General features: G+C 43.6%; 1 protein-coding gene across 1 annotated transcript in view; it reads right to left on the reverse strand.

The window, feature by feature from the left end:
- Positions 1–23,458, reverse strand: part of LOC110505264 (calcipressin-2) — a 50,406-nt gene extending 26,948 nt beyond the window's left edge. The window contains exon 1 of the mRNA XM_021584390.3: positions 23,114–23,458. Coding sequence (XP_021440065.1) covers positions 23,114–23,200 — 87 coding nt within the window. The 5' untranslated portion in view covers positions 23,201–23,458. The remainder of the gene's footprint in view (positions 1–23,113) is intronic.
- Between the last annotated feature and the right edge of the window lie 2,241 nt (positions 23,459–25,699).

The raw sequence follows: 25,699 nt of genomic DNA on the forward strand, positions 1-25,699 counted from the left end.
CAACAACGGTGTTCAACTCCTCAGTTCACAGTTACATCTTACCTCACTGTAAGACTGGTGATCACATAATATTGTTATGGCTGTGCCTGTGAGTCAATCTCTCCCAGTGGTAGTCAAATATAAATAGATGAAACTCAAGCTAAATATTGCATAATGCAGTGCCACTCAAAAGCTGTTATGGTAGAGTGGGCCAGGAATTGCGTGTTTATGTGGGCAGCACTTTGACAGACAACCTCTCCCAGCCAATGACAACGCTAATTTCAATTCCAATTCCTGGACCACACAAATGTTATACATCCTTCCAGCCAATGACAACACTCATTTCAATTCTACATCCTGGACCACACAGACTTTGATACATCCTTCCAGTACAAGTCCTAGCCCTCAGCAGCCACGCACAGTAGTTCCATAGCAACAAAACATATCTCCTACAAAATATATGTGATGTTGGCAAGAGGATAGTCACTTGGCAGGCGACTCGACAAAACTGCCACTCAATGTGGGACTTGAATCCACTAAACCTGATTCCTTGGCACTGTTTGAGACGAAACTCAAAGTTACCCCGGTTCTCTGAGAATATGATTGAGATGTCTCACTATGGTATCGCTGGATAGGCGGATCACTACGGAAGAACCAATCACACAACTTCTGTCGGAGACGGACAGGTTGAGTGTCGAATGAGGTGAGCCCCTCCCTCTTTATAAGGCGCCACTCAATACACCCTCTGGTCATTCTCAAGCATGTCTCTCTTTTCCTTGTGCTCTTGCGAGCATCTCACTCATATTCTCAGAGAATTGGGGTTACACAAGTCACCTTGGGTTCTCTTTCAAATACTCGTTCCCATGTCTCACTGTGGGATTTGGCCCTTCGAAGCCAGGGTCCAACATCATCACGCCTCAGAGGCTCTGATACTGAGGACAACATGCCACATCACAAATCTCCTGTACAGAGATGCCTTTGAACAGTGCCCAAGAGGTAGCCATACCTCTAGTGAAATGAGCCCTCAGGCCATCCAGTGGCCTTGCTATTATCAGCCAGTATAATAGCCTCCACTATCCAACGGGATAGCCGTTGACGAGAGAGAGTGCCCAGGATACAGAGTTGATCGCTCTTTCGCAATGTACTCGTTCTATCCAAGTAAATGCGCAAAGTGCATACTGGACACAAACGGTGGAGACACTATTCCTCCAGTAGAAGAGAGGGGAGGCGCATGGAAGGCCAAAAGCTCTAAGGTGAGGAAATAATAAGTATTGCTGGCAGTAGGCAAACAGGCTGGGTTGGGTAACAAAGTCACCTTGGAAAAACTAGGGCAAACTGTCGGCACGAATGGTGGACTGACAGTGCATGCAGCTCACTCACTCGCTTTGCAGATGTAAGGGCAATCAGTAAAGCGCTTTTGAAGGAGAGATTTTTCATCTCCATACTTTTCATTGGCTCGAAAGGCTGCTGTGAAATGGCCTCAAGCTCAATAGATACAGTGGCTTGTGAAAGTTTTCACCCCCGTGGCATTTTTCCTATTTTGTTGCCTTACAGCCTGCAATTAAAATGGATTTTTGGGGGGTTTGTATCATTTGCTTTACACAACATGCCTACCACTTTGAAAATGCTAAATATTTTTTCTTGTGAAACAAACAGGAAATAAGACAAAAAAAAACGTAAACTTGAGCGTGCATAACTATTCACCCCCCCCCCCCAAGTCAAAACTTTGTAGAGCCACCTTTTGCAGCAATTACAGCTGCAAGTGTAACAAACTTCTTCTTCGTCTCATGAGGAGTAGGAAGGATCAGACCAAAATGCAGCGTTGTAAGTGTCCATGATAATTAATTATATCAGAACACGAAAAATACAAAATAACAAAGTGAAGGAAAGAAATGAAAATCGAAACAGTTCTTTCTGTATGGTGAAAACACAGACACAGAAAACAACTAGCCACAACCCATAGTGGGAAAACAGGCTGCCTAAGTATGGTTCTCAATCAGAGACAACGATTGACAGCTGCCTCTGATTGGGAACCATACCAGGCCAAACACGTAGAAATATAGCAGACAGAACAAAACATAGAATGCCCACTCCAACTCACGCCCAGACCAAACTAAAATAGAGACATAAAAAGGAACTAAGGTCAGGACTTGACAGCAAGTCTCTTGGGGTATGTTTCTATAAGCTTGGCACATCTAGCCACTGGGATTTATGTCCATTCATCAGGGCAAAACTGCTCCAGCTCATTCAAGTTGGATGGGTTCCGCTGGTGTACTGCAATCTTTAAGTCATACCATAGATTCTCAATTGGATTGAGGTCTGGGCTTTGACTTGGCCATTCCAAGACAATTAAATGTTTCCACCTAAAACCACTCGAGTGTTGCTTTAGCAGTATGCTTAGGGTCATTGTCCCGCTGGAAGGTGAACCTCCGTCCCAGTCTCAAATCTCTGGATGACCAAATACAGGTTTCCCTCAAGAATTTCCTTGTATCTAGTGCCATCTATCATTCCTTCAATTCTGACCAGTTTCTCAGTCCCTGCCGATGAAAAACATCCCTACAGCATGATGCTGCCACCCCCATGCTTCACCGTGGGGATGGTGTTCTCGGGGTGATTAGAGGTGTTGGGTTTGCGCCAGACATAGCGTTTTCCTTGATGGCCAAAAAGCTACATTTTAGTCTCATCTGACCAGAGTACCTTCTTCCATATGTTTGGGGAGTCTCCCACATGCCTTTAGGCAAACACCAAACGTGTTTGCTTATTTTTTTCTTTAAGCAATGGCTTTTTTCTGGCCACTCTTCCGTAAAGCCCAGCTCTTTGTAGTGTACAGCTTAAAGTGGTCCTATGGACAGATACTCCAATCTCTGCTGTGGAGCTTTGCAGCTCCTTCAGGGTTATCTTTGGTCTCTTTGTTGCATCTCTGATTAATGCCCTCCTTGCCTGGTCCATGAGTTTTGGTGGATGGCCCACTCTTGGTAGGTTTGTTGTGATGCCATATTCTTTCATTTTTTTAATAACGGATTTAATGGTGCTCCGTGGGATGTTCAAAGATATTTTTTTATAACCCAACCATGATCTGTACTTCTCCACAACTTTGTCGCTGACCTGTTTGGAGAGCTCCTTGATCATCATGGTGCCGCTTGCTTGGTGGTGCCCCTTGCTTTGTGGTGCCCCTTGCTTAGTGGTGTTGCAGACTCTGGGGCCTTTCAGAACAGGTGTATATATACTGAGATCATGTGACAGATCATGTGACACTTAGATTGTACACAGATGGACTTTAACTAATTATGTGACTTCTGAAGGTAATTGGTTGCACCAGATCTTTTTTAGGGGCTTCATAACAAAGGGAGTGAATACATAAGCACACACCACTTTTTCGTTTACATTTTTTTATAATTATTGAAACAAGTATTTTTTTTAAATTTTGCTTCACCAATTTGTACAATTTTGTGTATAACCATTACGTGAAATCCAAATAAAAATCCATTTAAATTACAGGTTGTATTGCAACAAAATAGGAAAAATGCCAAGGGGGGACCACTTTTGTAAGGCACTGTAGGTCCCAAGATGGGGCTAAAGGCTTGGAGGCTAATTCATAAAGCAAGACAACAGGGGGATGCCTCCCTACTGTGTTGTTATTGAAGCCTATATGAAAGGCAGAGATAGCGGCTAAATAGACCTTTACAGCGGAAACGCACCACTTGTTATCATACAGTGAGCGTATAGAAGGGGCTCTGGCACTCTGGATCCAGAAAGGGCACTCAGAATGGGGCGCTGCAGTTCGCTCTGAAGCCACCCATTTTCTAGATTCAGTAGCAAGTGGAAACTCAGCTCGCATACTAGAGCAGGAAATCTTCCGAGACCACGGGTCCGGCCATGGAGGTAAAACGCAGTGCCCGGACTGGACCTCGGCGCCGAAGAAGGCTCCGGCCATGGAGATGAGTTGGCCGCCGTGCCTGGACTGGGCACCGGCGCAGAGGAAGGCTCCAGCCTTGGAGCGGGACTGGACACCATGCCTGGACTGGACATCGGCGCAGAGGAAGGCTCCGGCCTTGGAGCGGGACTGGACACCATGCCTGGACTGGACATCGGCGCAGAGGAAGGCTCCGGCCTTGGAGTGGGACCGTTGACCCTCGCTGGAGGTTACGGAACATTGACCGTCGCAGGAGGTTCCGGACCGTGGACCGTCGCAGGAGGTTCCGGACCGTGGACCGTCGCAGGAGGTTCCGGACCGTGGACCGTCGCAGGAGGTTCCGGACCGTCGCAGGAGGTTCCGGACCGTGGACCGTCGCAGGAGGTTCCGGACCGTGGACCGTCGCAGGAGGTCCCGGACCGTGGACCGTCGCAGGAGGTTCCGGACCGTGGACCGTCGCAGGAGGTTCCGGACCGTGGACCGTCGTCGGAATCTCCGGACTGTGGACCGTCGTCGGAATCTCCGGAATGTGAAACGTTGCCGGAAGCTCTGGACTGGGGACCGGTTTCGTACCGTTGACCGTCGTAGGAGGTTCCGGACTGTGGACCGTAGCAGGAGGTCCCGGACTGTGGACCGTCGCAGGAGGTCCCGGACTGTGGACCGTCGTAGGAGGTCCCGGACTGTGGACCGTCGTAGGAGGTCCCGGACTGTGGACCGTCGTAGGAGGTCCCGGACTGTGGACCGTCGTAGGAGGTCCCGGACTGTGGACCGTCGTAGGAGGTCCCGGACTGTGGACCGTCGTAGGAGTTTCCGGACTGTGGCCCGTCGCAGGAAGCTCCGGACTGGGGACCGTCGCCGGAAGCTCCGGACTGGGGACCGTCGCCGGAAGCCTGGTGCTTGGAGCCGGCATAGGTGGCACCGGACTGGTGACACGCACTTCGGGGCGAGGAGCAGGCACAGGATGTACCGGACTGGGAACACGCACTTCAGGAAGAGTGTGAGGAGGAGACACAGGACGTACCGGGCTGGGAAAGTGCACTGGAGGCCTGGTGCGTGGAGCCGGCACAGGTGGTACCGGACAGGTGACACACACTTCAGGGCAAGTGCGAGGAGCTGACACAGGATGTACTGGGCTGTGTAGGCGTACTGGAGACCTAGTGGGTAGAGCCGGCACAAATTGTACCGGAACGATGACACACTTCGCATGGCGAGTGCGGGGAGCTGGCACAGGACGTACTGGGCTGTGAAGGCGTACTGGAGACCTGGTGCATGGAGCCGGCATAGTTTTTACCAGACTGCTAGCACGCTCCTCAGGACGAGTATGGAGAGCTGACTCAGGTGGCATCAAACTGATGACATGCTCTTTAGGGCGAATGCCGTGCATCATTTCTCTCTCCTCCAATTTCTCCATCAACTCACTGACGGTCTCTGACTCTCTCCGTTCACTCTCCTCCAATTTCTCCATCTTCTCCCAGATTGGCTCTGGTTCACTCCTCGGCTCACTTGCTACTGAATCCAGAATTCTGTTGTAAATGGGTGGATTCATAGCAAACTGCAGTCTAAACCCCATTGCAACTGTGGACGAGACCCAGGGCTGGACTGTGCATGTGCACTGTAATAGTACTACGAGCCATCTATTCGCCAATGTCACAGGGTTCATCAAGCTTAATATCTTAGTGATGTATTACAACACACTTATGGAATCAATGGCTGTGTGTTAAGACTGGTACTCAAACATACATTTTACATTTGCGTCTTAGTCATTTAGCAGACACTCTTCTTCAGAGCGCCTTATTACAGTCAAAGGCAATCTTATCCAGAGCAACTTAAAATATAATAATATATGCCATTTAGCAGACTTACAGTCATGTGAGCATCCATTTTACATAAGTGTGGTGACGGGAATTGAACCCACTATCCTTGCGTTACGAAGGGCAATATGCCATATAGCAGACACTTTTATCAAAAGCGACTTACCGTTTTGCAAGCATACATTTTACGTATGGGTGGTCGCGGGAATTGAACCGAAGGGCCATGCTCTACCAACTGAGCTAAAGAGGACTTGCATATTAGACCAGGCTCATGTTGTGATTATTTGACAAGTGTCATTTTGACGCTCCAGAGCAGCGGTGGTGCCTGTCCTGATAACTTCGTTTCTCATCTGGGCTCTGATGTAACCTGAGGATTTGTTCTCTCGTAAATAAGGGGTCATGTCCGCATGTGGGCACGGGCAAAATAATAATGTGACAGGTAATGCACCTCAAACCCAATTGGAGCTGACGGACGACCGTGGGGCCTGTAAAGGAAGACTGACCCGGGCTTTTTTAATCCAAGGTGTAAAACACACACACGCTAACACATAAGGACACACAAAACCACTCACTCACTCGCTCGAGCATGCAGGCACGCGCACACATCGCACTGAACCTGCTATCCACAGTAAGAGAGAAGCATGAAGACATGGTGGACAAAGGATGAGTATGAGGTAAACAGAACAAGCTGTTCTTGTTTTTGACTCTCTCAAAGGTGACTTTTTATCAGAGATGGCCGCTGTGGGCCCTGTTCCTCTAACTTCATGGAGGTAAAGTTTGTGCAGGAAATTGGGGTACATTTTTTGTCACTAGATGAAGTAACGGGGCAAAACAGGTAAGGCTGAATGACTGTTCAGATCATATGTCTGTACTGTACACAAGTGAGTAAGTAGTCCTGCACAAGGCTTGGCTTAAGCGAGCCGAAACAGCTTTTAGGAGTAGGAGCCTGTTTCTGTAGGGCAGGGGTGTCAAACCCGTTCCATGGAGGGCCTAGTGTCTGCTGATTTCTGACCGCAGGTGAGCCGAGTTCCTTACTAATCAGTGACCTTATTTCGTCAATCAATAACAAGGGATGAGCGAAAACCCTCAGACACTCCACCCTCCGTCGAATGAGTTCGACACGTGCTGTAGAGTGCGGCCAGCTTGATGTACAAGTACAGGACGCTAGTCTATCGCAGGGCCTTTACCCCCAATCTAGCTCTTTACTGCTGAGTGCCAAGCAGAAACTCACCAGGTCCCCATTTTTACAAGTCATTGGTATGACTCGGATGAGGATAAAACTCCCAACCTTCCAGTCTCAGCGTGGACACTCAGACCACAAGGTCAATGAGTAATGAGTTGGGTCTCCTACTCTATAACGGAGGGGGAATAGCCCCAGAAAAAGCCAAGTCAGAGACAGACAAAAGACTCTGTTACAATAGCCAATAGCCACACTAGATTATAACACTTAATATGAAGCAATCCATTTGGCATCCATTCTAAGTAGTAGCCTATGGTAGTATGGACATTGAAACGTGGCCAAAGTCTAGCTCCTCAAGAGCTCCAAGAGAAAATATGGCCATTACCGCATTACCCGCGCCCCTCCACTACCTCCCCATGTCACCTTTATGAAACACTCCAGGTTACTTCGGCTGGCCAATGAGCTGGCCCAAATTAGCCAAGAGAGAGAGCGAGAGACAGACAGAGGCGAGTGACACAATCCCATCTTTTAGCAGATTGCCCTGTGGGTAATGAGACGGTCGTTTTCCTGATGGTAATGGGAAAAGCTGTCACGGCTGTAACAACGGGACACTGCCTTGACTCACATTCATCAGCACCAAGATGACACAGATAGGAAGACAGGAAATTAGTTAGAAATGGAACTTAAATTAGCAGTCTCTACGGTGTTAAGTGTGGATGAGAGAGGAACACACATACACTCACTATGTGGCTGTATGCTGTGTTATGTAAAAGTATGAGTGAGTTTGTTTAGATTAGCATATGGCTCAGTGACGATTAGCCGGGCCCATACTGCTTTGCTAGCCGAGTAAACACACACACACGTTTGTTTTACTATCCTTGTGTGGACCAAACAATTGATTCCCATTCAAAATCCTATTTCCTCTAACCCTAACCCTAACCTTAACCCCTAACTCTTAACTCTAACCCTAACCATATTTGTAACCCTAAGCCCTAAACCTAAAATAGCCTTTTTTTCTTGTGGGGACTGGCGAAATGTTCCCACTTGTCTGAATTTTATTTGTTTTAATATCCTTGTGAGGACTTCTGGTCCCCACAAGGATAGTAAAAAAAAAAAACCACACACACACACACACACACACACACACACACACACACACACACACACACACACACACACACACACACACACACACACACACACACACACACACACACACACACACACACACACACACACACACACACACACACACACACACACACACACACACACACACACACACACACACAGCAGCCAAACCAGGATAATACAGAAACTGCAGGGCTGCACTGGATTCTGTAAACATAGAAGTATATAGCAAAGTTCAAGCAGTAATTATCCCTACTGCTTGAATATATATAAAAATATATAAAATATAATCTGTAATAAAGCCTCAGACATTTAATATTTGCAAGGTCAACATAATGTTGACAAAATGTTTTCTGATGACATAAGCCTTGAACATGCTTTATCGGTGGAAATAAACGGATGGTTGTCATCTCACCATAACATTGCCTTGATCTTCCATGTCTGATAAATGCATGAGCGACACTCATCCAAAGAAAAGCCCTCTCGACTAATGGGCCTACTGTCATTTTATAGATCACACAATGTGAGACATCGTAAAACCCTTCACACTCCATCGGCTGACACGTTACATAATGGAGTTAAATCAGCAGGCAGGGGAGCGTTCAATAGCAAAGAGAGTGGAGAGAGCAGTCGCTGGCTGTAGACTACCAGTTTGGAACTTGTTTATAGCCCGGGTTGTTTTCATTAAGCACCAAATGGAAGAAAGCGGACTGAAATAAAGAGGGCCTACCTGAACATGTCCAATAAGAAACACTGGTTTTTAGTTTTCAGTTGCAAAACATTTTGCTACAGTGTGCCCCAATATGACCCCGGATGGCTAGTCAAAAACCGATATCCGCCAAGTCAGCTGGTAATCAGAGCGTTCCCTTGAGGCAGGGCTTTATTTAAGGACAAACTGAAGAGACTCTCATCCACTGCAGGAGATTTGGGTGAAAACCAACAATCTAGGCCATGCCGCCCGGAGGGATTCAGGAAGGACTTTAAACTAAAGATAGAGTGTGCTGAAATAATTAAGGAAATCTATCTCTTAAGTGTGCCAACAATCTTTTTTAATTACAGTCCCCCTGTCGGCTGAGCTGGAGCCAAACAAAGCAGGTCAGGGGATGATGGGAGCAGTTGAGTGATCCACCTGTTATCTCTGGGTGTGCGGACACACACACACACACACACACACACACACACACACACACACACACACACACACACACACACACACACACTCTCATGCACGCATACAAACTACACTTCCTCAAGTCAGAGGAGACATCTCTAATCTCACCTACCAGACAATAAGGTGGCAGTTGGTAGGAAAGTGTAGCTTTGAAAGAGTCTAGATTAGAATTTCACAGTTGGAAAATAAATGCATGTCATAATGAATGATGCGAGTGTTTGTTTGGTGTTAGCACAATGTTATCCCCTGGTACTGGCTTGTAGAGCAGGGAGGAGGGTGTTAGTGCCCAGACTAATGCTTGTTTACTGTCTGAGTCTTCCAGTGGGAAGATTGACACACTGGGTGAGGCCTGAGGTTGGCGCCTCTGGGAACCACTAACCACAGACTAGTCTGGATAACTCCAACAGACACTATAATGAGCATTTACCTCAGAGTGGATAGCTTTTCCCTCATATGCTAATGCTACAGACTATAACAAACCAAAAACACACCTTCGCCTAGCAGCACTTAAGCCTTACCCAGTGAGCAAAATTAAGTATTTTCCAAACGTTAAAATCACATTTATTTTTTGGTTCTGATTGAAAGTTGAAAATACATCTCTTCCCGACTTTTAAAGAACGGACGTTGAAAATACAGTACGTATTTTTTGGGTCATTGTTTCTTGGCCAAATTTCAACAGTACATACAATCATTTATTTCTACATGTCAATGCAGAAAACATTATATTCCTCTCACCAATGTTCCCTGTAATGTTTTGGGGCACCGAGCAAATGTTTGGTCTTGGGAGCGGAAACTTGAACGTTGTGAGATTTTTTTTCAACTTCCGGCGCGTGTTTACAGTTAACACTGAGGCTTTACCCTTACAGTTTTAGACAGTAGCCAATAGGCTATTGTGGCTATTTGAGCATAATAGGCCTACCAACTAAACCAATGGGGAAAATCCCATAACATTTTCACATGGAAACAGCTTTGAATAATTTTGCACGCCCAATTTTTCAGTTTTTGATTTGTTAAAAAAGTTTGAAATATCCAATAAATGTTGTTCCACTTCATGATTGTGTCCCACTTGTTGTTGATTCTTCACAAAAAAATACAGTTTTATATCTTTATGTTTGAAGCCTGAAATGTGGCAAAAGGTCGCAAAGTTCAAGGGGGCCGAATACTTTCGCAAGGCACTGTATGTAGTGCAAGCTAATGGGGTGAACTCAGTAAAGTTTGAACTCTTGCGTCTCTGCGCAACATGGCATTTATTCTGTGCAGCAGTCCAGGAGGAGGTGGGCGCACCCGCGCAGCTTAAAGGAAAAGTTGCCTCCCATCTGTCACATGCACTTATGTAACTTTTTTTAAAGCTTTAAAACTAGCAATGTTCATTTTCAAAGTTTTCAGACCAAAAAAAAATGTATAAAAAAGAACACACAACTACAGTAACATTCTCAGTAAGTTACAGAAAGGCTTTTGTTGCTCTGACTGTGGTATGTGGTTGTTTATCCACTGACTAAGTCACTCTGAAAAATAACATCTGCTAAAAGCACAAAATGTAAAATGAAATGTAGAAAAATACATCACTTGCAAAGCAAGCTGGGTATTAATGAATGAGCTCCGCCCCCAAACAAGACCAAATTTGGTCAGTCCAGACCGGAAGTATTTGTTTCACAAGTTTGGGCAACACATTACAGTACAGCACAGTAGAGTTTAGTTCAGTAGAGTACATTAGAGAACAGTACAGTAAAGTAGGGTACAGTACAGTACAATATATGCTGTACTTTACTCTAATGTACTGAACTATACTTTACTGTACTCTACATGACTATAATGTATTGAACTGTACTGCACTCTGCAGTGCTCTAATGTGCTGTCCAAACCTGTGATACATAGACATCTATGATTGGTTCAGATTTGGTCTGGACTGTTGCAAAATACATGTGCACATACATGTTATTCCATAATTTCACCCACACACGTGAAATAGCGTCTGTGTGGCTAAGCGCTAAAATAGAACACGGATCAGGAAGATACAAACCCACGTGGATGCTTGAAAGATTAATGAATAACTAAAAACGAACTCGATTTTCTTTTTTTATATGTGTGTATTAATCGTCGGCATAGAGAACCCCACAATTTTGTATGACTCCAAGTCAAAATTCTACAAAGAACCAGCTAAAAAGAGGACCATATGCATGTCAGGTAAAAATAACAAACCAATATTAATCTCCTTGGCCAAACTAGCTAGCAACAGATAGCTAGCTACTTAAATGTCCATGAATGTTTCATGTGTTTTTTCGACCTGCCGCTAAAATTAATATAGTTGGTTCAGTTGTTTTTTCTATTTTAACCCGAGTGTCATGATCGCATCTGGTGCGTGTGGCCAGTGTAGTCAGCATGTTAGTCTAGTCTTCAGCGCTACAAAACAACAATGCAGCAAAACAACTCATGACAAATGACAGTAAGGCTACCTAGAGCCTCATATGCTAATTCTTCAGACCTAGCTGCACTATGCTCTTAGCCTAGCCTTCAGCGCTGCAAAGCGGGCAACTAAAAAGCAGCCAAAACCGGCCATGTAATTGCTATGGGATCAATACGGGAGTGGGAACAGTATCCAGTATTGCCAACCATTTTTTTTTCAGTGAGATCCGCTATTGGCCTCTTGATTTTAGTCGCTAGAAATTGCTAGATTACGTTTAGCTGTTGCCGCGACAACGTCACTGCACCAATTTGACTTGCTGCTGCAGTCCGTTTTCGCCCCCCTCTCCCGCCGCACACCCCCTCCCCTTGTGCTTCTCTGCCTGTGTGTGCCGTTGCTGTGACTGTTGCACAAACAGCTTCTCCCACTCTGGTTTGAGGCAGAATTTAGTGGGAAAATTCACTAAATGCTATCAAAACCATAGAAACCCTCTGTCAAAACTCCCCAAAGGCAGCCTGAAAAGTAGCTACATTTTGTCGATAGAATCCTTTACCAATAACAGTAATTGGAGGGGTATAAAAACTCCCTAAATATAGAAACAAAGTTCTTAAATTGGAAACGCTGATGGTATTGACGGGTGAGACGTAATGGCCTCTGAGAACTCGCTCTGTACTGGAAAAGAATCCTTTTACCAATCTGTCATTTAGGTATTTCACTGTGGAAGACAATTTCTTTCATAATCTTCATCATCAATATCCTTCCCAAACTTCCAATGGTTGACATAACCCTGACAACATCCTCCAGAAGATGCTGTGATGGTGGGTCACTCTCACCTTACGCCTCAGCAGCAAATGTAATGAAGCTCTCTCCCTCGCGTGTCACTTTGTGTCACCTTGGTTGTGAGCTAGGTCTAGGTCTTTTTAACGCGGTAATTCAGGACTACGGAGCGCTGTAGAGGTCATTTAGCTGACAGACTGACAGATTGACAGACGACTATATCCAGTATCCATATCCTCGGCCACATCATTAACGCCTACTGTAAGCCATCGTTCACTTGATATTATTTATTAAGTATTGCACCAATCATGATCGTAGGACTCCAACTACACAAATTGAATGACTCCGTTGAGCTTACAATGGCCCTTGCTAGCGGAGAGACTCAAAATATGAACATTTTCATAAATATAAATAGAATTTGCTCCTTGAATTAAATCTAAAAAATGGGGCTGGTTCTATTGGCAATCTGTGTGATGTAAAGGCACTGATGCCTTATCCAAATGAAAGCTCTGAAACGTTCATTTCAGATAATGCTTTTACATGGCAACAAAGTGGTAGCCATGAATAAAACATCAAGTGACTAGACTTCATGTCATCCTGCCATTGATCCCAAAAAATCTCCACTTCAATGGATAAAAAGCCTTTTCCTTTAGCCTTCACCTTAACATCTCACAACCCTGTTGTCTTGGCTCTTGTATCCCGGCGCAACGCCAACGATAGAAGTCGGAGTTGGAGACAAGACTTTTATTCTTTGTGTTTTTTTTCTTCTATGTCACTCCAGCGGACATCGTCCTAACCTTTTACGTGACACCTGAGACCCAGAGTCTCTCTAAGGTTTCGGGGGAATGTGAGACGACCGTGGCCCAGATCGACATATCCACAGACTGAGAGCGGTGAACACCTGAGCCCCCTACTCTGGACTAGGCTATCAGAGTTATACACAGGTGGACCATGGGCCTAGGCCTTGTCCACCTGCCAGGGCCAGATCTGGTTTCCCACCTGGACAGAACATAATATGGCCATCCGCTTCATCCTCCACTCTTTCCCCTTCTGCTATACCTGTTTGACTGACACACGCCGTTTGTTATGTCTCTACTGTAGCAATGCAAACCTCTACAGAGCTGTTTCAGAATAGTTATATCATCTAGCAAGTGCCTGCGTTTGTGAGGGCTTGCTGAGTGCAACCTTGCTGATAGGTTGCTGATTGTTTGAAATATGGATAGATTTTTTTTTTTTATCAATGCAGGTTTTTGAAGATGATATGATGACCGTACTAAAGCAAGCCAAACAGCAATCCAAATGTTCCATGTTTTCAATCAATTATAATTTCATACGTGACGTTTTGACACATCCACATTGAATATACCATTGGTACGTGCTTGATAAATAGGCAAGAGACCAAAACAGGCATCAAAAAAAGATGTGGCTCCTCAAAGCTCTCCCCTGAGTTTCCAGGGCGGTAAGCAGAGGTACAAGTGACACAGACGGCTGCCATTGTTATGATGATAGGCTTGGGAACAGACAGGCAGACCACAAATGCTGATGGAGAGAAAGTAGGGTTCTACAAGGCCTGGGATTTAGTCTGGAAGGATGGAGGTTTGCTGACAGAGGGAATCTACAACAATTACCTTTTTCTATCCTGTCACCACTGTGAAAGAGAGAGAGCATGTGCACGTGATCCTATATAATGTATGTGGAGTGTGTTTGAAGGTCACAATGTGTTGTTTCTTTTTTCACTTGTTTTACATTTTAGTCATTTAGCAGACACTCTTGTCCAGAGCAATCTACAGTAGTGAGTTCATACATTTTTTATAGTGGTCCCTCGTGGGAATCAAACCCACAACCCTGGAGTTGCAAGCACCATGTTCTACCAACTGAGCCACACTATAAGGGGAAGTTATCTGTGACCCTCTGCCTGGATTCAGTCCTATGTAGCAACATTTTTAATGATATTTATTTTACATTGGATAAAAGTAAAGACTAGAAAATAGTATATCATGCACTGCAGTTGAGGAACAATGGGAAAAAATTCTGCTTTGAAAGTTGATAAACTATAACCCCACTTTTGAGAAAATGGCCCTTGAATGGTCCGGTACACCTACTGCAGAGCTCTTCATTGTCTCCACCCATTCAGCATCGTTCACACCCTCTTAAATCTTATCCTCCCCCATCTCTTTAAGGATTCACATGTGAGGCCATATGCTAAACAGAGTAAGTAGTGTAGTTAACAAGACTAAAAGTAGTAGCCTACAAATAAGGTAAAACTCCAGGTAAAAATACACTTTATCTAGTCCTTAGCATATATCCTAATCTGACTTTGGTGCAGGCCATGTTCTTCTTCACATTACCGTTTCTGGTAAACACACATAATATCAAATTCACATTCACAGGATACAGAAGGTGTAAACAGTACATTGAAATGGTTACTTTTGAAGTATCAATATCAAAAACAGAAAATGTCCAGAAAAAAATATTTGATAAACATTTTATCATTATTAGATGATGCTTACCCAGACATACTTATCTAAATTGATGGGTCATGTGAAAGAAATGCTATAACCATCCCCCAGCGACAGCTAGCTAAATGGATGGGTCATTATTGTCTAGACATGTACACATGTTCATGAAATACAATAGATTGCCATAATCACTCCCAGACACACCTGGCTAACTTGATGGTCATGTAATAATCTGGTAAAGTTGAGTCTTTTGTTTAGACATGTAGCTAGCTAGCTAGCTAGCTAAACAACGAACCGGAATAATCTCAACTCATACTACTACCAATACAAACATTGTCATAGCTGTAGTATGAATTGGCAGGTAGATCAAGCTAACCAACTAGGTTCAATGTTAGCTAACTAACATTAGGCTATAACTATCAATGCAAACTGTTTCTGATTCGAATAATATTACTACACAGATCATACATGTAATGTTAGCTAGCCAGCCAGCAAGCTAACGTTTGCTAGCTAACAGTACGCTTTAACTTGAAATGAAAACGACTTCCTGCCAGAATTTGAAACTTATAATATCGGAAAATGTAGCTAGACTCTTACCCATGTAAATGGCTTCACGGCCATTGATCTCTGTTTTGTTTCAAGCTACATCTTGTTTGGCCAGCGTTGTGTCAAGTCACTCCGGGTCACACTGACCGTGGCGTGTGCAGAAAGTAGCCCATCACTACTTTTTCCAACTGATCTGTCGATAGCGCCGGCTAATCAATGTTGTTGAGAAAGTAGTAAAACTTTTGTAGTTCTCGATGGCTAACGTTATATCTTTCAAAAACGCTGCGGTAGAAAGGACTATCAACACATACTGAGCAGCTCAGGTTATAGACAGAAGCATGCTACATGGCAGACTAATCCACACTCATCTCCTGGCATGTCCAGCCCATCCATTATGTCAGTAAATCATGACTAGCGGAAAGGTTCCTGTCTTTTTCCGTGGCTAAACCAACTAGACTCGTAATGTCACAATTTTATTTGTATTTACAGATGGAATACCCATTAGCTGCTGCCATATACAACATGTATAATACCACCATACAACAATATTACAATGTACGCGTGTGTCTGTACATTTGTGTGCGTCTCTTCACAGTCCCCGCTGTTCCACAAGGTATATTTTTACCTGTTTAAAAAAAATCTGATTCTACTGCTTGCATCAGATACCTGATGTGGAAAAGAGTTCCATATAGAGTTCCATGCAGTAATGGCTCTATGTAGTACTGTGCGCCTCCCATAGTCTGTTCTGGACTTGCGGACTGTGAAGAGACCTCTAGTGGCATGTCTTGTGGGGTATGCATATGGGTTTCCGAGATGTGTGCTAGTAGTTTAAACAGACAGCTTGGTACATTCAGTTTGTCAACACTTCTTACAAAAACAAATAGTGATGACATCAATCTCTCTTCCATTTTAGCCATGAGAGATTGATAAGCATATCATTAGTGTTAGATCCCCGTGTACTTTTAAAGGCCAGCCGTGCTGCCCTGTTCTGAGCCAACTGCAATTTTCCTAAGTCCCTCTTTGTGGCACCTGACCACACTACTGAACAGTAGTACAGGGGCGACAAAACTAGGGCCTGTAGGACCTGCCCTGTTGACAGTGCTGTCAAGAAGTTAGAGCAACACCTCATCGACATACAACAGTATCAATGGGGAGAAGTATCAATATGTTTTGACCATGACAGTTTACAATCCAGGGTTACTCCAAACAGTTTAGTCACCTCAACTTGCTCAATTACCACATTATTTATTACGAGAGGTAGTTGAGGTTTAGGGTTTAGTGAATGATTTGTCCCAAATACAATGCTTTTAGTTTTGGAAATATTTAGGACTAACTTATACCTTGCCACCCATTCGGAAACTAACTGCAACTCTTTGTTAAGTGTTGCAGTCATTTCAGTTGCTGTAGTAACTGACGTGTATCGTGTTGAGTCATCCACACTGGCATACACACTGGCTTCACTCAAAGTCGTTAGTAAGGGGCCTAAACAGTAAGGACCCTAAACAGCTACACTGGGGAATTCCTGATTCTATCTGGATTATGTTGTAGAGGCTTCCAATTAAAGAACACCCTCTGTGTTCTGTTAGACAAGTAAATCTTCATCCACAATATAGCAGGGGGTGTAAAGCCATAACACAAGTTTTTCCAGCAGCAGACTATGATCGATAATGTCAAAAGCTGCACTGAAGTCTAACAAAGCATTTGTTTAAGTGCTTGTTGAATGTCCTTCTCAATGAGAGTGCTGTTGTAATTTTGTTTACTATAAAATAGCATTGTATCTGGTAAAACCCAATTTTTTCCAGAAGTTTACTAAGGGTTGGTAACAGGCTGATTGGTCAGCTATTTGAGCCAGTAAAAGGGGGCTTTACTATTATTGGGTAGCAGAATGACTTTTGCTTCCATCCAGGCCTGAGGGCACACACTTTCTAATAGACTTAAATTGAAAAAAAATAGCAAATAAGAGTGGCAATATTGTCCGCTATTATCCTCAGTAATTTTCCACCCAGATTGTCATACCCCGGTGGCTTGTCATTGTTGATAGACAATCATTTTTTCATTAACAATGTCTTCACTGTATTTCTGATAAATCTTATGTTATTTTAATGGACAAAAAAATCAGCTTTTCTTTCAAAAACAAGGACATTTCTAAGTGACCCCAAACGTTTGAATGGTAGTGTACATTTATATTTAGTTCATTTAGCAGACCCTTTTATCACACCATAGTGTCATCAGACCTTTGATACCATGAAAGTGAGCCACAAAATGTGAACTGCTATAAAAAAGAAAATGGTATAGAAATTACAGCTCTCGAAGGTATCTTTGTTACAAAATACCGTGGAGTGTATTTCAGCCCAATGTAATTCAAGTTACAAAATACTCAGAAGTCATTTAAATACATTGTAACAGAATTACTGCCCATCTGCATGTGTCTGTGTGTTTGTACTTTCTATGTTCATTTGTGTGCGCGCGTGTGTGCATGTTTGTATGTGCATATGCTGTCTAACATGTGAGAGAGCCTGTTCATGTAGCTCATTCCTGTGATCTTCACATTTAATCTGCTGATGCTGCTCTATATTCTCCAGGTAACAGTGTTACAAACCACCACACAGACTAATCCATCAGCTATCGCAAGTCCTATAGCAACTGCTAAGGCCAGCCATATACTTAAACTAACCCTGTAAGCACCCGTTAGCGTCACTCGCATAAAAACACTGGGCACAGCACTAAATTAACTAGCGTGGTCCCAGATCTGTTTGCGATGGCATGACAATAACCATAGGAGTTGGCAATACAGCACAAACAGATCAGGGACCAGGCTATCAATTGGCATTACTAACCTAAAGCCACAGGTTCAGCCTATACTATTGAGAAAAGACCCAACCGGTCCTTCTGACTGACTAATCCTAGACCAGTGGCAATCGGAAAAACATAGTATAATCATCTCGAAACAGACTGCAAGCTAAAAGCTAGCTATGGTCCAGGGGCATTATTGAATATTCCTCTACAAACACTGTTAGTAAAGGAATGTACATTAACGCCTGCCTGGACCAGAGCTAGATATACTCTTAGTAGGATATTGTAGGTAGCAATTCCTTAATATTTCATAGTCTGCATGGTAGAATCAGAATAGTCTCAGTTCTAGGTTGGCTATGAACCACACTTCCAGATGGACAGCATAGTATCAAACACAACCAGACACTGTATCAGTATTAACCAGCAACAATATCATCACACACTGTCCCTCAATTCCTACACGGGCTCCTTGGCTCAAGGCAAGACACCTCAACAAGATGGCCTACCCGGCTAACACATTTTCGTTTCCAGAACGTAACGGGAAAGTTGTTTTTCGAATAACCAAAGGAGAACCTTTAGGAAACGTTACAGGAAGGGTTTATGCTAGCTGTCTCAACCTAAACTTTGATCTGAAGCCATTCTTCTGATGATTGTGATTTTGCTATTGTAAATGTTTGTAGGCTCATGTAGCCAAATTGTATCTATGATCGTACTCTATTCATTTATATTTTTTGTATGCTATTTTAATATGAGAATTAACCAACGATATCAGGCCACACCCAGCCATGATTACAGACACCTGTGTGTGTCTTTTGACACTATATAAATGAGTCATTCCGCAGTGTTTGTCATTATACCCTGATGAAGACAGCTTGTCTGTTGAAATGTTGGACATAAATCATTTTGCATCTGAGCTCCTAGAGTGTGCAGCTCTCCTTTATTTTTTTTAAGTGTTCCACTCCGCTAGCCAGCACCTCGCCTAAATAGGTGTGCGTTTCTTTCGCCTCTAGATTGTGCTAGCTGGGTAACATTTATATCTCAGCTATAGCTTCAAAGTCCATGCTATAATATTTATGTTACTTTAGATCAGTGGTCGCCAACCGAGTAAGTAAAGTGTTCCCATGAGACAAACTCCGCCTACCCGGCGGAACAGCAAATCTGTGACTAAATCGAGTGCACCTACTGCGCTGCCCAATCGGATAGCTCAAATCACCGTGGCTACAGAGCTTCCATGACCCTGGCCACAGCCAAGTTTAGGCTACTAGTCTACGTAATTCTATAACTTTTAAAACTATGACCACAGAGAGACTCAACGAATACAGCAAAGAGCTGTTTAAGTTTATATTCAGCACTTTCACTGTTTTATTCAACACTATTACAAAACGCGCTTCTCCGTACTTCCGCTCGGGCTGAAGCTGCAATGAAAGAGTAGCCAAGTATCGACAGCCCTGCGTTGTATTGTTATTATTTGCAGCTCGTCATGACGATTTTAATATTAAGGAATATTTAACTTTCTCTGGTCATAGGAACAACATGATTTCGTGCATGAGGCAGATGCGGTGTGACTCGAGCTTCGCCATCAGGTGGAAGACGGTGTCCCCCCTCTCTGATCAGTCTCACCGGAGGAAAGGAATGAGAGAGCAGGGACCGTGAGAGGCGGTTGGGAAAAATAGTTTTGAACGGTCATCCAACTCGGAATTCCAAGTCGGAAACTCTGGCATCTTTCTAGAGCTCCGATTTTTCGACCTGAAGATCACCCATGTCGTGATTTGACCTTGTTGACATTCAGATGCAGGTACAGTGCCTTGCAAAGTTTTCATCCCCCTTGGCGTTTTTACTATTTTGTTGCATTACAACCTGTCATTTAAATGTATTTTTATTTGGATTTCATGTAATGGACATACACAAAATAGTCCAAATTGGTGAAGTGATTTTTTTTTTTATTACTTGTTTTAAAAAAAAATACAAAAATGTAAAAACGGAAAAGTGGTGCGTGCATATGTATTCACCCCCTTTGCTATGAAATCCCTAAATAAGATCTGGTGCGACCAATTACCTTCAGAAGTCACACAATTAGTTAAATAAAGTCAACCTGTGTGCAATCTAAGTGTCACATGATCTGTCACATGATCTCAGTATATATATACACCTGTTCTGAAAGGCCCCAGAGTCTGCAACACCACTAAGCAAGGGAAACACCATACAAGCAGCACCACGAAGACCAAGGAGCTCTCCAAACAGGTCAGGGACACAGTTGTGGAGAAGTACAGATCAGGGTTGGGTTATAAAAAAAATATCTGAAACTTTGAACATCCCACGGAGCACCATTAAATCCATTGTAAAAAAATAAAGAATATGGCACCATAACAAACCTGCCAAGAGAGGGCCGCACACCAAAACTCACGGACCAGGCAAGGAGGGCATTATTCAGAGAGGCAACAAAGAGACCAAAGATAACCCTGAAGGAGCTGCAAAGCTCCACAGCGGAGATTGGAGTATCTGTCCATAGGACCACTTTAAGCGTTACTCTCCATAAAGCTGAGCTTTATGGAAGAGTGGCCAGAAAAAAGCCATTGCTTAACGAAAAAAATAAGCAAACGCATTTGTTTTCCAAAAGGCCTGTGGAAGACTCCACATACATATGGAAGAAGGTACTCTAGGCAAATGTAGCTTTTTGGCCATCAACGCTATATCTGGCGCAAACCCAACACCTCTCATCACCCCGAGAACACCATCCCCACAGTGAAGAATGGTGGTGGCAGCGTCATGCTGTAGGGACTGGGAAACTGGTCAGAATTGAAGGAATGATGGATGGTGCTAAATACAGGGAAATTCTTGAGGGAAACCTGTATTTGGTCTTCCAGAGATTTGACACTGGGACGGAGGTTCACCTTCCAGCAGGACAATGACCCTAAGAATACTGCTAAAGCAACACTCGAGTGGTTTAAGGGGAAACATTTAAATGTCTTGGAATGGCCTAGTCAAAGCCCAGACCTCAATGCAATTGAGAATCTGTGGTATGATTTAAAGATTGCTGTACACCAGCGGAACCCATCCAACTTGAAGGAGCTGGAGCTGGAGAAGTTTGCCTTGAAGAATGGGCAAAAATCCCAGTGGCTAGATGTGCCAGGTTTATAGAGACATACTCCAAGAGACTTGCAGCTGTAATTTCTGCAAAAGGTGGCTTTACAAAGTATTGACTTTGGGGGGGGGGGGTGAATAGTTATTTCACGCTCAAGTTTGTTTTTTTTGTCTTATTTCTTGTTTGTTTCACAATAAAGAAATATTTTGCGTCTTCAAAGTGGTAGGCATGTTGTGTAAATCAAATGATACAAACCCCCCAAAAATCAATTTTAATTCCAGGCAACAAAATAGGAAAAATGCCAAAGGGGATGAAAACTTTCGCAAGCCATTTCAATTCATGCTCCACAGTGACTCACTGTGATCTATTTTGTTATCAAAGCTCGAGTTTTGAAATATAATATGGTCTGATTAACAATATTGGCAGGCCAATCATATAGCCAATATGCTGTGATAATGTGCTAGGCCTACTGCCCAAACCTAATTTCTACAAAACTGTTTGTGTGAGGTTAATGTAAAAAGTACAAATCTGAGCAGTAGATCTCAGCTTGCTTTTTGACTGCGAAAATGATCTTGACTCAGAAAAGGTTGTTAACCACTGCTTTGGATGAATAAAGGTAGAGAGAAAGAACACACAGACAACAGATGAGGCCTCCTTGAATGATATTTGAAAACAATGAACCAAACCGCAAGCTGCCTGGGAGAGATGATCTCAATCAGTGTTCCCCAACCACGTGCATGCCCCGCTAATCTTTCCCCCCAAACCCCTGTCCTCTCGTGCCCAGACTGCCAGAAACACGGATTAGTCCTGTTCTTTGTGCCATCCTATTCCAACATGAGCCTGCGCGCGCTTCCCTGCATTGCATGATTTCACGAGCATCCCCAGGCAAAAGGTGGTAGTAGGGTTTTGGGAGTCAGTGAGGTGAAGAGTTAGGATATGTAGAGCTTAGGTTTGAATGTCAAAAAAATAAAAGGTGCTTTGTTTTTGGAGTCGGTGATGTGTGTGTGTGTGAGTGTGTGCACGAGCACACATGCATAATGTCTGTGTTTATTGAGGCCATGGCAGAGCTACTGTTTACTTTTTCATAGCATAAGACCTCTGTTCAGACTACATAACTGTATTTAGGAAAGACTTAGTCTCCTAATACCTTGTTGTTCTTGCACGGCACGCGCTGTCCTCTGCAATGGACAATACAATTGCCAGCCTTGATCCACAATGAACCATTTGAACAACATATGTGCGGCATTTCAATGAATTATTAGCACTTTCTTATTCCAAGGCTACAACGTGTGGGCATATAAGTACCGACATCGTCTGCCCCGTGACGGTTGGATTCGATCGATGCGCTCCCTAAAGTAGCAGTCTAGCTATCTGGCGCCCCTGCAATGCTGAAAAAGGGAGGGTTGAGGGGGGTCCGACTCCGACACTGCGTCTAAAAGAAATCTGAATTTCGTTCAGCGCTCCTCCTCAAGTTCAATTCGATAACCCCCCCTCCCCCCCTTCGCATTTAACCATGTAACTTGCGTACCAAAACTGACCTGTGGTGAGATGTAGTCTGAAGCGCATACAGTGAAAAAAGTATAGGCTACTGCATGAGGCTTTTTTGTCCGCCCTCCCGTCCCCACTTCTGCAACCCCACAAACGTCAATCAATTATGACATCGAGGACAACTATGCGCATTCAAGACGTGCATCTTGACGAACTGCGGTTTCATTGATAAATATCCATGGTGAAAAGGTTACTCCATAAAACGTCATCAAGACAGGCACTTTGGGCCATGCAGAAAATCCGGTCATGCGTAATTCGGAGCACAAAACGAAAAATATAATCAAAATATTGAACGTACGGTTTTATGAAACTGTTGGCCTACCTGCATTTTGTCGGACGTAAACACTTCGGTATCTACCTCGCAGGCGATAATGGTCACCATCTCCAGTTTCATATTTATAGATGGCATTCCCTTTCGTAGCTAATAAATAAATAAATAAAATATTTCGTTGGGTTCTTGTCTGCTTCAGAGAAAGTGCAGTCACAGCCTCGCAGGTGATTGTACACTCCAATGGGTTTGCTTCGGATGAAGTGGTGTCCTCGCAGTTTGGGTGCGCTATAGGAAGTGATGCTGCAGCTGTAAACTCTCACTCTCCTACACCGCTTCAATACAGAACGACCGTCAGAAGCGCTCGCGAGCGCACCAACCAGCGCGCGCTCAGGCACAACATTGACGTCATGCCTCATTTGTTCGTTTAGCGATGCTGTAGGGAGGAGGCACTGCAGCTTGTAGCCCACGGAGCGTTTCTAACTGCCTCCCTTTATTTCTTTCTCCTTCTCGTTTAGCCAATGAACATAACTGCGAAAATAACTCTGAAATGATGTATCCTAGGCCTACTTCTCCCAACAATAATAATCAGGACTGCCTATAAGCACAGTCCACAAAAAATTGCCTGGAATTGAATTTGATAATGTCTTGGTTCCATAGAATAGGCCTAGGCTACTTTCTCTCTGACATGGGACGCACCATGCTCAATCAAATGAAATGTCAGTTTGTGTTTACTCAAGTTCAAAGTGATATGCATGCTCATGTTATATACCCATCCTTTCCCACAACATGTGTAGTGACCCTATTGAATATGTATTTATGGGGTAGGCTGTCTGAATGCTTCAGTAGTCTTTTGTCATTATAATGTTCCCAATGCATTTGACCGTAAAGTGCCTGGTGCAAATACAGAACAATCCAGACAAATCCAGTATACTCTGCTAATATGTTGTGGACCTTGCAGAGGCAGCCTGTAGTACAATAACTTCCCACAATTGTCATATCTCCCTTACTCATTATGATGATGCCATGTGACATGTGCATTCTCACTCTCAACTTCATCTGATTGGCCCAAACTTCTGACAGACTTCAGTATTGCATTACCTCACACTCCTCAACTACAGCACCAGCTCTCAGTTTCATCATTCACTAGCTAAGAAAATAAAAGTTGTCATAAGCCATGATGAGTAGGCAATAGGCTGGAGGGAGTGGGCTGTCTGTCTGTGTGTCATGTAATCTACCACAGGGCACATTGTCCAGAGACAGACAACCATGCAAACCAGATATTATCCACTGTTAACTGGGGTGGCTTAATCTGGTTCTGACCGGCCTGAGGCTATGGCCCCGCTGTTAGTGTGAATTGACTAAGAAGCACTATGTTGCTAGAGTAGAATGGAATAGAATATAATCGAATGGGATGGTGTTTCACTTTTTGAACCATTATCATTGTACTACTTTCTATTAGTAATATCATGCAATTCTTATAAAATATGAGTAGATTGAGGATGTGCTCCCCTTTTAGAGTTTTCTTACTAATTTCAAATGATCTCAGTCAGCATTTTCTAAACTCATCTTAAAATCTATTTGGAATAAAACCATCATCTACCCTCATTAATCCAGTGTTGTCAGAGGGGTTTATCCTCCTTGCAAATATATCTGTGAAATTAATATTTTTACTCTATGAATTGCAATTATATATATTTTGAGAGTGTCCTGGATATTCAACCGTCATTCCCCTCACCAGATCCTTGATTAATAGGGGACCTAAAATTGTCACACTGTCACGCCCTGGCCTTAGTGATCTTTGTTTTCTTTATTATTTTGATTAGGTCAGGGTGTGACATAGGGGATTTATGTGTTTTGTCTGGTCTAGGGGTTTTGTATGTTTATGGGGTGTTTTCTAGTCTAGGTGTTTATGGAAGTCTATGGTTGCCTAGATTGGTTCTCAATTAGAGGCAGGTGTTTATCGTTGTCTCTGATTGGGAACCATATTTAGGCAGCCATGTTCTTTGGGTATTTTGTGGGTGATTGTCTTCTGTCTTTGTGTCATTGCACCAGATAGGACTGTTTCGTTTTTTTTTTTTACATTTGTTGTTTTGTATTTTGTAGTGTTCTCGTATGGTCTATATTAAACATGTTGAACTAACCACGCTGCATTTTGGTCCTCCTCTCCTTCAGCGGAAGAAAGCCGTTACACACACTAATAGATGATCCACTCATAAAAGGTTACTTCAGACCACAGAAGTACACAAAGAACTGTCCCTAAAGTTGACTGTACCAGGGTTATCATCCTTGCCCGTCCAAAAAAAATATTGAAATATTGATTATGTATTTGGCTGACATGCTAACCACACCGCTCGCGTCGCATTTGCGAGCGTTGCAAAATAAATGTACAGATACATGTTATTCAATCATTGCACCTACACTGCTCGCGAGCGCCACTGAGCGTCTGCGTTGCCATGCACTAAAATAGAAGTTAGTTCTATTTGTGACACTGAACGCAGTGCAAGTCCTGCCTCTCCCATCCCCTCATTGGTTTATAGAAGCAGATACCTACGGGCCATCTCCTCATTGGTGATACCCACGTGGGTGATTGAAAGATGAATTGAGGTTGATCAGTTCATGAACTGAGGTTGATCTAGA

This window comes from Oncorhynchus mykiss, chromosome 25 (genome assembly GCF_057628025.1).
Source record: "Oncorhynchus mykiss isolate SJ-2025 chromosome 25, ASM5762802v1, whole genome shotgun sequence".
Lineage (NCBI taxonomy): Eukaryota > Metazoa > Chordata > Actinopteri > Salmoniformes > Salmonidae > Oncorhynchus > Oncorhynchus mykiss.